At 32.3% G+C, this 15,711-nt stretch overlaps 4 protein-coding genes across 10 annotated transcripts; 2 read left to right on the top strand and 2 right to left on the bottom strand.

Moving 5' to 3' along the window:
- Positions 1-288: 288 nt before the first annotated feature.
- On the top strand, positions 289-1,988 carry LOC124492934 (uncharacterized). Its single transcript, XM_047055963.2, has 3 exons — positions 289-453; positions 563-811; positions 880-1,988. The coding sequence occupies exons 1-3, from the start codon at positions 347-349 to the stop codon at positions 1,847-1,849; spliced, it is 1,326 nt and encodes a 441-aa protein (XP_046911919.1). The 5' UTR covers positions 289-346; the 3' UTR covers positions 1,850-1,988.
- LOC124492930 (GTPase-activating protein CdGAPr) lies at positions 1,812-8,306 on the bottom strand. 7 transcript variants are annotated; one of them, XM_075734254.1, is made up of 9 exons: positions 7,981-8,230; positions 6,622-7,507; positions 5,749-6,360; positions 5,406-5,675; positions 5,203-5,334; positions 4,983-5,150; positions 3,938-4,886; positions 3,760-3,883; positions 1,812-3,704 (listed from the first exon to the last, which is right to left on the bottom strand). In XM_075734254.1, the coding sequence occupies exons 3-9, from the start codon at positions 5,944-5,946 to the stop codon at positions 2,231-2,233; spliced, it is 3,315 nt and encodes a 1,104-aa protein (XP_075590369.1). In that variant the 5' UTR covers positions 5,947-6,360; positions 6,622-7,507; positions 7,981-8,230; the 3' UTR covers positions 1,812-2,230. The 7 variants fall into 7 exon arrangements, with proteins under 7 accessions (XP_075590369.1, XP_075590349.1, XP_046911914.1 ...); XM_075734234.1 differs by having other exon boundaries at positions 7,059-7,507; XM_047055958.2 differs by having other exon boundaries at positions 7,059-7,451.
- A 74-nt stretch (positions 8,307-8,380) lies between these two features.
- LOC124492933 (uncharacterized) lies at positions 8,381-10,097 on the top strand. Its single transcript, XM_047055961.2, has 2 exons — positions 8,381-8,665; positions 8,754-10,097. The coding sequence occupies exons 1-2, from the start codon at positions 8,500-8,502 to the stop codon at positions 10,034-10,036; spliced, it is 1,449 nt and encodes a 482-aa protein (XP_046911917.2). The 5' UTR covers positions 8,381-8,499; the 3' UTR covers positions 10,037-10,097.
- Positions 10,098-10,282: 185 nt separating this feature from the next.
- Positions 10,283-14,459, bottom strand: LOC124492932 (uncharacterized). The gene is made up of 5 exons (XM_047055960.2): positions 12,923-14,459; positions 12,477-12,858; positions 11,058-12,415; positions 10,737-10,984; positions 10,283-10,678 (listed from the first exon to the last, which is right to left on the bottom strand). The coding sequence occupies exons 1-5, from the start codon at positions 13,037-13,039 to the stop codon at positions 10,576-10,578; spliced, it is 2,208 nt and encodes a 735-aa protein (XP_046911916.1). The 5' UTR covers positions 13,040-14,459; the 3' UTR covers positions 10,283-10,575.
- Between the last annotated feature and the right edge of the window lie 1,252 nt (positions 14,460-15,711).

Here is a 15,711-nt window from a genome sequence, read left to right as displayed (position 1 = left end):
TCCAAAGAGGCAGAATTTTTTCTTTGTTTTATTCCACTGTATACTAGAAATATTATTAAGACAAACATATTTTATCATGAAATATCAATGATATTATGAACATGATGAAAAATTATTATTGGTTCCATTTTTATGATTAATGCCAAAGTCATATGACTGCATATAGTCGAAATTCATAAAAAAAATTTGGTTCCGTAAGCAAGCATAAAAACAAAATTCAAATTAGATATACAAATTCATACACGATGGCGCTCGCGCTTCCATTCATGTTGAGTTTTAATTGTTTTAGCCTAGATTCTGATCATGATTTCAACGTGACACAAATCTTGTTATAATTATAATCAAGATGATGAATCCATTTAAACAATTACCTGAATTAAAGAAACATTACCATGGTTATAGTGATGGGAACCACAACAATAGATCGTTTGGCCATAGATGCCCGGAAGAAAGGTGCGAACTATTATCAAGTTTTCATTTTTCTCGATTTAAGATGTTCACGAATATATGCATATTTTATTTAAATTATTCTATGGTTGAATCGATGGTTATCCGATGATAGCGACGATTGCCCACGTATCCGAAATCAGCCTCTAAAAAACCATACTTATATGATGACGATTCAAAAGCAACGTTCGGAACATTTGTTTCAATCGTTAGAGCAGAAGCGTTTGGATCGATCGTTTACGATTCGATTGCCACGATTCATGGATATTGGCAAATATATAACCTGTAATTATTTTTATGAAACAGCTGCTCGTTTCAGTTCGGATGAACGGAGGCGTAGTTTTTATAAATCATTGAGAATTGGGTAAGTGTGGAACATGTCTATTCGATATAGATTCTTTTGAAACTATCAACCTTATTTTCGTTATGTAGCGACAAATTCATTGCCAAAGTAATGCACATCTATAATCGTAATGCTGAAGTTCTTTTGGTTTGGTCATACAAAAGAGATATTCATGATCTAAGATTGAAAGCTAATCTGCGATTGGAACCACATCTTCGAACGTCGAAATCAAACCGAAACTTTAATAATGATAATGATGACCAGAATATAGAACGATCAGAATTGATTAATGTCGAATTGATCGATTTCGAACATATTTCTTATCATCTGGACGTTATACGTTGTGGACCAAATGAAAAATATGGACACAGTGAGGATTTGGATGAAATCGATGAGACAGCAATTCGTCATGGGCGATATCGTACGATTGGACCTGATCAACAATCTTTTTATGATTATATGATGGATCACAATGACTTGAGGAATCCATCGTTGGTCAAATTACATCCATTTACTTCAATGAAAAATTTCGATCACGTAATCAACTGTCTTGAATATAGGAATGAGATTAAAGCACAAAAATTGCGAATAAATTACGAATCAACAATAATTGCTCATACTAGCAAAGCAAAAATTACTCCTTCAGACATTGAACAAACACCGAAAACCGTTTCAGATATCGTTAAACTGAATTTTCCAGAATCATCCTCTCAAAAACGATCTCGATCATCATCTACGACATCGACATCAAGTGATTCCGAATCATCATCCTCATTATCATCTCATGGCCATCACAGACATAGGCGATATAAATCAAAAGATGGCAATGTAAGCAACCATAAACAAACAAAAAACAAGAAACGACACCATCATAAAACAAAGAAATCTCGGCACAATCGTATATCGGATTCATCAAGCGAAACAGAATCGAGAAAAAGTCATAAAAGAAAAAAAAGAAAGAAAAAGAAAACATCAAAATATTCGAAACATCGTTCCAGAACAAATAACAATGACAACCGGATTGATGATAAAATATTGCAACTATTGAAATTTACTTGAGCATTTTTTGCTATTGGAATCAGTTTTGTACTTGGTCTGTAATTATTAACGAATGAAATGAAATGAGTTACATTTTATCGAAAAAAATTTTCGTTCCATATGAGTGTGCATCAAAGAATAAAAAAAAGATAGAGAAAAATACACTTGGTGCTTACATACCAAACTAATACAAGTTACAAAAAAAAAAAAATAATTAGACAAACAAATAATAAAACAAAAAAAAGAAAAAATTAATCAAAATAAAAAAAATGGTTCAAGTATGAGTTGAGATTTTTATTCGTTTATCTAATGATGAGTATATTATTCGGTTCAATAGTTGGTCATATCTGGAATCCTATAATGGAACAAATCCTATAATTTGATGATTATATTTTTTTTTAATCACAGATCATTTCTTAAGAATGGATTCAATTCATTATGATCATCAATGATGATTCGTTGTCGTTTATTCACCGTACGTAATGGTGTCATTTTGATTACTGGCAATGTATTTGTCGCCTGTGTTGAATGACAATGATGATTCTCATTGTCAGGATTATGAATAGATTTTCGAAGCTGTACGGTATGATCAGGATTGCAATGGTTGTCATTATGGTGAAGACCGTCATCAGCATTCGATTTATTATTACAATCCAATAAAGGCTGATATCGTTGCTGTAATATTCGACGACGTTCATTTTTGTAGTGTTCGACTTTCTCTCGATTTATACCAGTTTCAGCAACAACAGTTTGATAATGATGATCAGTAAATGCAGATGGATATGACATTCGATAACTTTTTGGATCCAATTCGATTTCGAAATTCATCGTAGGACTTGTCGCCGTTAACGATGAGGATGATGATATATTATTATTGTTAATGATCAACGATTGTTTCGATGTATGATCATTTTCATCGAATTCATTGTCATTGAATGATGATGATAGTTGCTTGATAGTCGATGACTCCCCAAATGCAGTCGTTATCGGTGGATATAGATCGAAAATGGATGTTGGTGGTAATGATGATAATATATCTGGATCTAAAATGGGTGATTTAACCCGGCTACTACTATGGCTATAAAAGCTGCTTTGATAGCTATTGTTGGAATTACTGCGGTTATGGTCAACGAAATTTTCCTTATCATCATCATCATCATCATCTGACGATGATATAAGTGTCAATGTTAAACCATTTGGAGTTGATTCAGATCTAGTCCCTGTTGATTTTTTCATATATTCTGATTCTTCGGTATATTTTTTTCTCAATATATCATCATCGTCACAATCATTGGAGGCCAATTTTTCATCATCTTCAAAAATGGTTTCATCAGCGATTCGGTGATGATGTTCACTAGCAGTTGTATCTGCTATTACCATTTTACCCACATGATCATTATTAATGGTATTATTATTATCATCATCAGGTTGTTGTCGTCCATGGGTTATATGTTGACGAGGACGATTTATATCTCCAGTTTTCATTTTCTTAAAATATGAATCAAATGAATGTGATCGTTTCACTGGTTTATTGTTGTTTACAAAGCATAGAATTTTACTCTGAAAACTGGCTGTATGTTTCATTGAATGGCAAGTATTCAATAAGGATTCATTGATTGTCATGTCGATGTGTTTTTTCATATTGCCAGCACTATGGCGATTTTTGATGGATTTTTCATCATCGCAGCCAGTTGAAACCGTACGACGATGTTGAAGTGGATGATGTGGTGAAGACCGATATCGAACACTATTTGATGGAGAAGCACGTGTTGTAAAAAGGTTTTGAAATTTAAAGTTTTGTAAATTAAATTTTGATCGCTTTGATTGTGATGGGCGACACGATATAATTGTATGAAATTTTCCTGGAACAATTTCACTGTTAAATAAAAAAAAAGTTATTGAAAAGAAAAATAAAATATTTTCAATCTTACGGTCCAACTTCGATGTATTTTAGACATTTCGATGATAGTGGTGGTGATTTTTGGCCATATTCTTTCGTATCTACAAACGAAGAATAAAGCGATTTCGATGGATGTAGCTCATCTTCGCGATCAACTATGAAAAATTTAAAATTTAGTCTTTCATATAAAATCAAGAAAATGTACTCACATATTTTATCACAGTTAATGATTAAGAATTCAGTTAAAACTGCCTGAGTAGCGACAATTTGTAACGCTTCTTTACCGAGATCAAGTGTTTTTGTACGCAATAAATTTGGTGCCCAAACAATGGCAATATTTTTCGTTGTCATACCAGTATGAGCATGAAATTCGGAAACATGTGCTAAATGTTTGATAAGATAACGCAATGTTCGCCAATGTGGTGGGGGTAATCGGCGGACCAATTTTCTTATACTTTGAATACGTTCATTTTCGTCGATTGTATCATTACGCATAGTCGATATGAATGAATCAAACAATGCATAGGTTAGCAATGGATTAGGTAATTCTCGAAAATACAGCTTCAATAATGATCCGACAGCATGTAAATCTAATGGTTCAACATCATTTTGACGGCTCAAATCGTTATTGGTGTCTAACAATTCGATCGGAATACGATCTTCATCAAATATTGCCCTTAATCGATTGATCGTCGAAACAACACCGGATATTCGATATATACCATTGGTATTAAACCCATATTGTTCAATATATGAACAGCAAGCAGTCAATACTAAAGGATATTCATGGCCAGAATTTTCTAAATGTTCACAAAGATCACAACCAAACACCCGTTCTTTAAGTATACCACTACGACGTAATTGGTCACGACGACGCATACGAAAACCAGTAACAAAGTTACGAAACAGTGCGGAAATCTTTGTTCGTTTCCGTGACGCTAATGATTGTTGATCATCAGCTTGGTCATGGCCATTATCATCACTATCACTGAATGACGAATTCATTAAATCAACGCCACCACCATTTTTTTGCCGTGGCTGACGGCCGACAGGCGTAGGCGATACACATTTTTTTAACGGTCGTAATGATCGTAGGTCCGATTTCTTCGATATCTCATCATCGATCAATTTGACACATTCAGCTGGGAAATAACCAACCTATATTATAAAGTAATTGCAGCGTTAATTTGTTTGATAAATAAAATAAATTAATGGAATCCTGCTGAGAAGATAAAATTAAGATTTCAAACTCACCTCAAAACCTTTTTTGCCCTTCCAATAGAAGGATTCATTGGGCGGTGGCATTTCAATCACGGAAATTAATTCGCCAATATCTAATGATATTTCTGTTTCTACATCTTTTTTACAATATTTTTTCGTTACGAATGCTGCCCCAATGGCTGGTGTATTAATATCTGATTCCTAAAAATTTTCAAAATTTAGTAACTAAAATTTTTATCAACATTTCAATTACCTCTTTGATTAAACGATTTCCATGATTGTCCATTTCGAACCAATGTAGAATTGGGCCACATGTTAACAATGATGTATCGACAATAGTCGATAATCGTTCCAAGTAATTATCAATGTGATATAATATCGAATCCTTCAATTTAAATGAGAAAAATGTAAATGATAACGGCATACAATATAAACAAAAAAAAAATTTCCACATACCATGCTATCAAACGAAGTGAAAAAGCAATCCATATCCAATTTCATCAATTTCGAATGTTGTCTATCGAATATGCATTTATGTAGCTGAACATCAAGAAAGCTAAAATCTCGAAGATCTCGTCGTACGGTCCATGATCGTTGTGAACAGTGAACGCGGACAAAAATGTGTAGATTTTGTATGAATTCAACAGTCAACAAGTGACCATTATTTGATTGGTGTAGATTATTGCATTGATGATTATTAACAATTAATGATGCATGAAAATCATCCTAAAAGATAATTTTTTTAAAACAAAAATGAATGTTAAAATTGATTGAAAAAAAATTGAAATACTCAACATACCAATTCGGCACTCTCATAATGGAAATGAGCACATTCATCTAATTTTGGAAAATGAAACATCGAATTATCGAATGATTGCCTTTTTCTGGCTACCAATGGATTCATAATTGATTGTGGCATTTGTGGTGATATGATATCTTCTTCATCTTCAGTGGATGATGATGAATGATGTGGATTTAAGAGGGTATTTATTGCCATATTTTGAGCAGAAATTTTTTCTTGGAAAAAAATAAGGAATGTTGAAAACGATTGAAAAAATTTGCTTTCTCAAAGCCTGTACATGCAAATTCGTTGCTTGTACCAGCACCGCTGCAGACGCAGCCTTTCAATTGTAAAAACCAAGTGAAAAATGATCAGATTTTATTCACTTGTGAATTTGGGTTAATCTAGAATGACGCGATGGAGTTTGATCGATGATATAAACTCAAGAAAAGGAAAATGAGATCGATTTCGGTTTATAAAGTTTGTCGATTTTTTTTGATGCTGTTGGCGAGACAAATTTTTTTTCACTACTTAAAGTTTTCTATGCGATATTGGCAGGATGAATCATTTCATTCTGGACGAATTATAGCAGATATATTTTCATGCCAATAAGATGGAATACAGAATTTTCTAAGGAGAAATAAACAAAAAAAAAATCATAAGAATAAACTGTGATTTTATATATGAAAAATTTATCAAAATTTATGAAAATGCAAAACTATTAAACGTTTTAAATACGAATCCAATGAATTTTTTGTTTAATGTTAAAGAGAAAAAAAATTTCATCATCATTTCGATTAGATGAATACATTTTTTTCATTTTATTCATTTAATGATCGTTTGTTTGTTGCGAAAAATTTAATACAATTATTTTACGAAATATTCACGTACTTGATCGTTTTTTATTCGATCATTACTTTGAACGATTTCAAGGTATCAACAAACAATGTCAAACTCACAAGGACAAAGAGCTATCATCATATATATCGATCATTATTAAATAGGGCATCAATTTATTAAAAAAAGAAACAGTCAAATTTTCGACAAGATGACAATCAGATATGAGTTGATTGAATATTAGTGATTCACACAAAAAAGACCGGAAATCAATTGACATAGTTTATGTTTATTTTTTCACAAGAAATAATTTTCAAATGCGAAAGAAAAAGTAAAGAATTATTCATTGTTTCAAGATAATTCATGACTAAGCAAACGAAAGAGAAATTTTGATTTTCGTTGAACATTTTTAAGAATCACAACAAATACGTTTGGGAAAAAATTCTGAAATAATCAAATAAAATAACAAAACAAACGTGAAATAAACGTACGATCATTTCTGTCAATTTCGTTTATCTTAATTATTTTATACATGGCCTCAGACACAGACAAACAAAAGTGAAGATATCTTCCACCTGTATTATTACATTAACCATGATGATGAGGATCATGTAAAACACATTATGGTATTCACAAACTAGTTGATTTTTCGTCTTCACTCTTTCATGATAATTTGAAAGAGACAAATATGATGGCAGGGAATAAAAATCGGGTAACGTTCGAGAATAAACATTTAATGATATAGACTGGATTTTCAACCGCTTCAATTGCTCTTGATGATCAGACTGGTTGTGGTCGTGGTTTCGACAACGATTGTTTCTCTGTTGTTTCTACTCTCTTACAGGTATGTGTATTGTAAAATTATATATACAATATTTTTTTTTCTTTGATTTTGGATTTATGAAAGAGTTGAGATTATATATACGAAAAGTTCGTTGTCCTCATCATTGGTTTTTTAGTGGTTGCCGTGATGGTTTCCAAAATAATAAACATAATCATAACAATAAAAAATATCATCAATCATTAGTAATAATAGTTGGATACCGTTATTTATATATAATAAAAAGACACATCCAATCAAATGTAAAAAAAAAAGAGAAGGGAAGTAGTCAAACGAAATAAGCTAATATAAAAAAAAATTTGTAGCTCAATCCAAAAGTCGGTAGTTTATTTATTTTTGAGAAATATCACAAAAACAAACTAATGAAAAACCCACATAAAAAGAGAAATATCGAATAATAATCATCATCAACATGTAGACGATCCTGGTTGAATTTTCATATTAAGAACAAATAAACGAGAAAAAAAAACAAAATAAAGAACCCGAACTTACTCTCATTCTCGATGAAAATTGTTGATGTTGCCTATATATTAATATAAAATAGACCAGAAAAATTTTAAATATATATTCACCATGGAGATTCGGATGATAATGATGATGATGATGATGATGATGATCGGTATCGAGGATGATTGAAGTTTTTTCGATCATATGCAATTTACAAGCTACGAAATTTATTCAATGAGGTATTTAGGTTTCAGTGATAAAAGCATTTAGTAAAAAATCCAACCCACTCAAAATGAGATTGGAATGAATAGATTTGAAAATAAACATGAAAAAAATTGCAATGCAATCGCATTTAGGATTGGTTGCGATCAGGATTATGACGCCACATATATTCAATGTAAAGATTTGCAACTATTAAACCTAACCAATCAACAACAACAACAACAACAAATGAAAAATAATGGATAATTAAAATACGCATGCGTGTTATGAACATTGAGCATTTTGAATTGGGTTTATTCATTTAGGTCGAAATGGATGCCATTTAGTTTAGTTTCATTATTATTGTAATAACTGGATACATTTAAATTCTTTAAAGAATTTTCTTATTTAAATAATTAAGACCCGAATTTCAATATAAGACGATGGCTTCGTTATCGATTGTTGATAAAATCAATCATCAACATAAATCTCATCTAAAACATTTTGTCGTACAAACACGATCATTTCAGATTGAAAAAAGTCGAAATATGGAAATGTATCCACGACTGAGAATCCATATTCAGCGACAAAATGAAAAACGAAAACAAGGTTTGTTTATATACGATCATTATTAAAATCAATCCTACATCCTCTTATAACCTATAAACATTTTTAAATTTTTGATGTTCAATTACAGAAATGGAAATGAGCGAAGAATTAAAACGAGCAAAAAGGGAAAAAGAATTGAAGCACAATCTTGATAAACGGACATTGGATGAAATCAAAGAGGAAATCACCCGTAAGGAAAGAAAATTGGCCGATTTAGGAAGTGAAAAACATAAATTGTTTGCCGAATTCAAAAAAGTTTGTAATGAAGATAATAGTAGAAAGAATTTACAACGACAAAAAGAAGCAAGTGTCATGCTAAATTTGACGTTTGGACCATCACAATCTGGTGGACCTGGATCACAACAATTGCCCCTTTCGTTAGCAACATTGCCATCGTCATCATCATCGGCAGCAACTTCATCAGCATTAGCTTTGTCTCAGTCACAATTGAATCAAAATGTTGCTTCGTTGAAATTTCCAAACGCTCAACACCACCCCTCTTCGATAACAAACTCAAATTCTATCATTCCACCGTTACCAAATCCTACGATTATGCCATTGCATGAATCTTTTTATGCAGTTCATCAAAACGCTAGTGGTGGTAATGCTAGCCATCCATCTAATAAACAACCTCCTCCTCAAAGGTTTCTTTCTGCTCCTCCAGTTACCATGGCAGTTTATAGTGCTAATTATGCGACACAACTTGAACGTCAACAGCAACAAAGATCATCTGTTCAAACGAATTCAACCACAACTTCAGCTTCATTGCCCAATGTAATGCCATCAGTATCGAGCCCATATTCATTGATTTCAAATTCTAAAGTGGCCCCACCACCACCACCCACATCCATCTACTCGAAACCACCTCCTTCATCATCGATGAACCCTGCATTAATAGCTGGTGGTATACCATTTCAAGCGATTCCACCAACCGGCAGCGATCGTCTACCACGGTTATCATCATCATCATCAGCTCCGATCGTATCATCAGCTGGATATAAACGACTACATGAATCATCCAATCCAACTATTGTTTCATCGACCGGATCCACATTGCCAACATTAAATTTAGCGGCGGTTGCCGCTGCTGCCCACTCAGGCCATCAACAGGTTCATCCAACAGCTGCACATATTCCTGCATTCTTATCTGCATATCCACCACCACCTCCAAGTGGTAAACCACAAGGACAAGCACCACCACCAGGAAGTATATTGCATCCGGTATCAGCTGGTTCTGCAGCTGCTGCTTTTCCACCAGGTCTTTCTCTCACACCACATATGCAATCATTTCAAAATTCAATATTTCATCAATCGCTCATAATGGGTGGGCAGAACCCATTCCTACCACCTAATACTAATCCTCCAAAGTAATTATTTAACAATTCATTATTTTTTTAAATTTTATTTTTAAAAATAAAAATTTACAAATTAATTTCATCTGTTGTTCGTGTTTTTTTTCAACTAAAACATCACAAATTCCGTACTAAGAATCAGATTAAAAATCTTCAGTGTAGTGGTCGTTTATGGTAATCAGAAAAAAAATGATTGTTGCGGTTGAATGATCACAATATTTATATCGAAATCGAAAAGTTATTTAGAACATTTAGAGGAATTTCATTTTGAAAAAAGCAAAGCACATCATTTTTTTTGATTCATGAAAAACAAAATTATTTACATTCCAATTATCAATATCATATGATTTAAATTTTTATGATAAAAAGTAATAAATTAATGATCATGTTATAGACACATTTTTCTTTAAAAAAAAATAAAAACGAAATGAGCTTAAAGAGAGTATCACACAATGTTGAATTATTTTTCCTTTGCTGAATTATGATTTTTTAATGACGATTTGTATTATTTCATGTGAGGAAACAAAAGCCAAGCCACAAAAGATATGGTGAAGGAATTTATTGGGCACGAGAATTCGGGCCATATAGATTTCTGATTTCCGATTTATAATAATCATGAATGTTTTTTCTTCGAATTTTCAATGCAGCTGTGACAAGACCGCTAGTTCAGTAATAAAAATGAAAATTAGCTTAAAGTAATGTAAAATTCAATTACATACCTATCAGGAAGCCATTCCTCCGAACATAAATGAATACGAGCTGGAGTTTCCATTTTATGCAATCCTTGTTTAGATGCATATTGAATAATATTTTTTGTTACAGCATCGGTAATCTCTTGATCACTACAGATTTCTTTATAAGTTAAATAACCTTTTCCCAATGATTCGGCTAGAGTTTTGATAGTTTTTGGATTTGGTACGATCAATGCGATTAAATGATCATGAAGGGAATCACCGATTACACAAATCTGTGATGTTGACCAACAACAAAAAAAAATTGATAAGTCAAACGAATATGTTGAAATAAAATAGCAAACCTACATTATCAACATAAGTAGAACACTTAAGTTCTGCTTCAACTTTTCCCAACGAAACATATTCACCGAATTGAAGTTTGACAAGATCTTTACGACGATCAATAATTTTCACAGTGCCATTTGGATACATTTCACCAATATCACCAGTATGGAACCAACGGACACCATTAGAATCTTCATGATAGGATTCTTGAGTGAGTCGATCGTTTTTGAAATAACCTTTAGTAACCATTGGACCACCGACAACGATTTCACCACGTGGATATGGCTTATCCATTACCCGATAATTGCCTTCGACCCAATCGATTAATCGTACCTGGGTTCCATACAATGGTGCACCGACACGACTAGTTGATAATTCATCAAGGTCCATCAAGGTACCGGCAGCAGCACATTCAGTTAGACCATATCCTTGCAATACTTGAACGTCTAGACAAGCTTGGAAAAATTCATGGGTTTCACTTCGAAGAGGTGCACCACCGATGGCAAGATATTTGATTTTACCGCCCATAATTTGTTTGATTTTGTTACAAACCAACCCGTTAATAATCGGAGTTCGATAACCTTGTTTCGTCCAATATCGTTTGTAATTGATAACAAAATCGAACAATTGTTTGGCAAATTCGCCTTTTGCATCAATTTCTTCTTGAATGCCTTTCGATATACGATCCAATACCAATGGAACACCATTGACAACTGTTGGTTTCAAAAGTGTGAGATCACCGGGGCAACCTTTTTTGATTCCAGTCGATTTGTCAGTCATAGTCAACGGAGTACCATAGCCAATAGACATGCCAACTGACATGAAGAAAAATTCACCTGCCAATTCGAGGACATGAGCTAACGGTAGGTAGGCGAAATAGCGATATTCTTCTTTCATTATGTATGCAATAGCATGGTAAGCTTTGGCCGATGCAAGAACATTTCGCTGTGAGATCATAACACCTTTTGGTATTCCAGTTGATCCAGACGTGTACATAATGATAGCTGTATCTTGTGAACGAATTTTCGGCAAAGTCGATGCTAATGGTTGAGATTGGCCTTGCTGTTCCAGTTGAGCGAATGAAACAATCTTAACTTCTGGTGGAAAAGTTGTGGCCATCTTTTTGATACTGGGAAAATAAATAATTCGAGATACTAGCGGTGTTTTTGGCAAGACTTTCAACAATTTTGACATCTGATCTTGACTGGTAACGATGTGTGTGCATTCAGTTTCATTCACACCGTGTATGATACCATCAACACCAAGAGTCGCGTATAACGTTGCAACCGTAGCACCAATTTTACTCAAAGCCAATGCTGACATTAACCATTCAGCACGCGTATCCGACATGATCATTACAATGTCACCATGTTTAATACCTAATTCAAAAAATTTTGAAAAAAATGATTTGATGCTTAATAATTTTGAATTCCAACTAACCTTGTTGAATGAATCCTGATGCAATATTATCGATACGTTTTTTAGCTTCATTATAGGTCATCCATTGATAATCGCCTAAAACGAATTTGCGAAATACACGACCATTTGATTGAACATCTTCCGTCTCTTCAATTGTAGGTCGATAACCGAATGCTGGATTTGAGCCAAAACGTTGTACAACGCGATCAAATAATTGATGTATAGTTTCACAATCATCAATCAAACTAGGTGCTGGTTCACCAGTACAACGAACCCACGGACTATAAGGAGTTGAAGGATCCAATTTTCGTGCTTTTGGCTTGCAGCTTTTATCCACAATCAACCATGGTTTTTGAACATAGTAATAGATTGGTAACGATAAGACGCTATACAAGAATGCGAACTAAAAGAAAAGAATTGGAAAAACAAAATAATTTTAAAAAATCCAGCAGAAATGATGAACTTACAATTTTGATCAATGTGATTAAAATGGTGGCCAAAATTTTGGAACCCATTTTTTTAGATGAAGTTGGATGAGTGGTGGTGGTTGTAGGTGATGTTGATGATCTAGTTGATCCAGGCATTTTGTCGCTGTCTTTTATTCACTCCTGGTATTGTTGTTGATTTGTAATTGAATTCGTTGATGATTTGATTATCGATGTTGTTGTGGGCAATTGACGGCTGTTATTTTTTTCTTTTATCGTTTCTTGATAATTTTTATGATTATTATTCAAAGAGGATAGCTGTTGTCGTTTATGCTTATTATTAATCATATAATAATAAATAAATATAAGTTTTTTTTCGATGAAATGTAAGCAAACTAATTCAACAATGTACGATGTGTGTGCGTTAAACAAGCAAATTAAAATTAAAATGAGCAAATCGATCGTTTTATATATGGTAAGATGATAAAATCGGGATGATTTGATCGACGTGTGTGTGTGTGTGTGTTGTATGTGATGATCGATTTCGACTATATTTGTATAGACGAACTTGAGCCAGAAATTTTGGCTTGACTTCACACAATTGGTTTAAGATAGATTTCAATGTCAGATGCGTTCACCGATGATTAAAGTGTAAAGAAAAACGTATATACGATACATAAATAATCTGGCGACAAAAAAAAAAAAAAAAATATAACTTCCAAGTAAGTATGGCGAGACAAGGGAAGAATTATTTTTGGCAACAATGTTTTTCTGCTTTGTTGAATGTTATTGTGTGTTTGTTGTTGTTGATTTGATTTGATTCTTGTTCGTTATAATTGTTTTGTTTTGTAATATACAGCAATCAAGTACACGATTCAAATATAGATCAAATTTCTAGTGAAAAAAGGGTGATCAGTTTCTGTTATCAGATGAATGAATGTAATGAATGGGAAAAAATTATTTCCTATTTATACATGGAAAAAACTGCTACAAGACTAGACAATGATGTACCAAAAAAAAAAAAAATGCTGGATATATTGTCGAATGATAATTATGTTGGCTAAATTTTGGTGATTAATCAATAAATCGAATGATTAATTTGATGAAAAATAGCGGAAAAATTCTGAAGAATTTTTGACGAAGATTAATATATCGATTCTTGTTTATTGTTTGTCTTATAAAGATGAGGATATAATAGATTCGGTGGCCGAAAATAAGGGAGAAAAAATTGTTTTTAGATGACCATACGAATGACTAATAATCACAATAAATGAATGATAATGAATTGCATCAGAAAAACAAACGTTTATTGTTTTCAATGATTCGAGATCTTTTAAAAAATACATCAGTGATGATAATAGATTAAATGTTGATCATTGAATTAACATCATGTATTCGTCAATTACTGTTACGCCACAAATTTTTTTTTTTTTAATATCAACTGTTTGAAATACCTGTATATCATCCGATTTGTGGTATGTATAATATTACATGCTACTACTACTGCGGAAATCCGTTAATACAAGCATATATAGAGAGACACTGAGTCATTCGAATAATCACGCCACAAACCATCAATGTGTTGAACGACACGCAAGCAACAATTCTGATTGGTCGATACAAACGTCAGACCATTTTCAATTGTGATAGCTACATTGAAATTTATACAGTGTATCCACTGTAAGTTTGGATTCAATTTACATTTGATTAATTTTTCTAAAATAATCTTTTTTTTCTTAAATTGCTTTCAAATTTAATTGATAAAATAAATTATCAATCAATTATCAGTTATTGAACTGATTTTCTAATCGCTAACGATAAAATAATGAAGAAATTTCGAATGACTATTAGAAAAAAAATATATAAAAGATAAATTGAAAATTTTCGGTATTATTATGATTATTATTCTCATTAAAGAGATTCATTTGAAATCTGTGAATGTACGCGTGTTCCTTGAAAAAAAATCACGAGTTTATCATGTATTCAAATGCCATGATTTTCTACATAAACATAAACAAAAAAATCATTCCTTCAACTGACATAACATATAATATAATTAATGAGGCAACAATTTTTCGAAATAAATTAATAAGATAAAAAATAATTTAGAAGGGAGGTGGCTAATAAAAATAACATCATTTTCCAATCATTATCAATCAATTGTCAATCACATAAATGGATGACATTGCAATTCGTCATATTATCGATTCGATTGAGTCATATAAAATGATGATCATCATCATTTGTAGAATTTTGTAAAATTTATATTTTTTACCTTTCCTCAACAAATAACAATGTCAACCAACATTTTATTCGATTACATTATGAAATAACTACGCAAAACAAAGTTGGTTTTATTTCAAAGAATTCATCATCATCATCAAGATTAATAATGTCGTTTTGTTCACAAAAAAATGACGTAGCCACCAAGATGTTCAAGAGAGAGAGAGGGAGAGAGAGCAAGAGTGATCAATATGATGAAATCAGATTTTTTTTAGATTTGCATCATCTTTACATCATCAGTTACAAAAATAATTAACCGAGTGCAATGGCCATTGATTTTTTTTTGTTTTTGTTTTTGATGATCATCTAATGATCTTACAACATTTTTTTGAGGATGATACATTCTAAAACATTCGAATTCGAATGTTTTTTATTGTTAGAAATTTTTTTTTTATAACTCTTATCTATCGCAAATTGTTGAGTTTTTTTTTGCTCGGTGTCGTCGGTATCATCAAATTACATGATTATTAAAAAACAAAATTGCCAAATGCCTTGTTTTTTTTCGTTTCCTTTAGTACGATTTTTATCAATTTTTTTCCCATAGTCAT

Source organism: Dermatophagoides farinae, chromosome 1, assembly GCF_024713945.1.
Source record: "Dermatophagoides farinae isolate YC_2012a chromosome 1, ASM2471394v1, whole genome shotgun sequence".
In the NCBI taxonomy this organism is placed as follows: domain Eukaryota; kingdom Metazoa; phylum Arthropoda; class Arachnida; order Sarcoptiformes; family Pyroglyphidae; genus Dermatophagoides; species Dermatophagoides farinae.
Note: the sequence above shows the minus strand (reverse complement) of the source record. Positions and strands in the feature narration are given on the sequence as shown.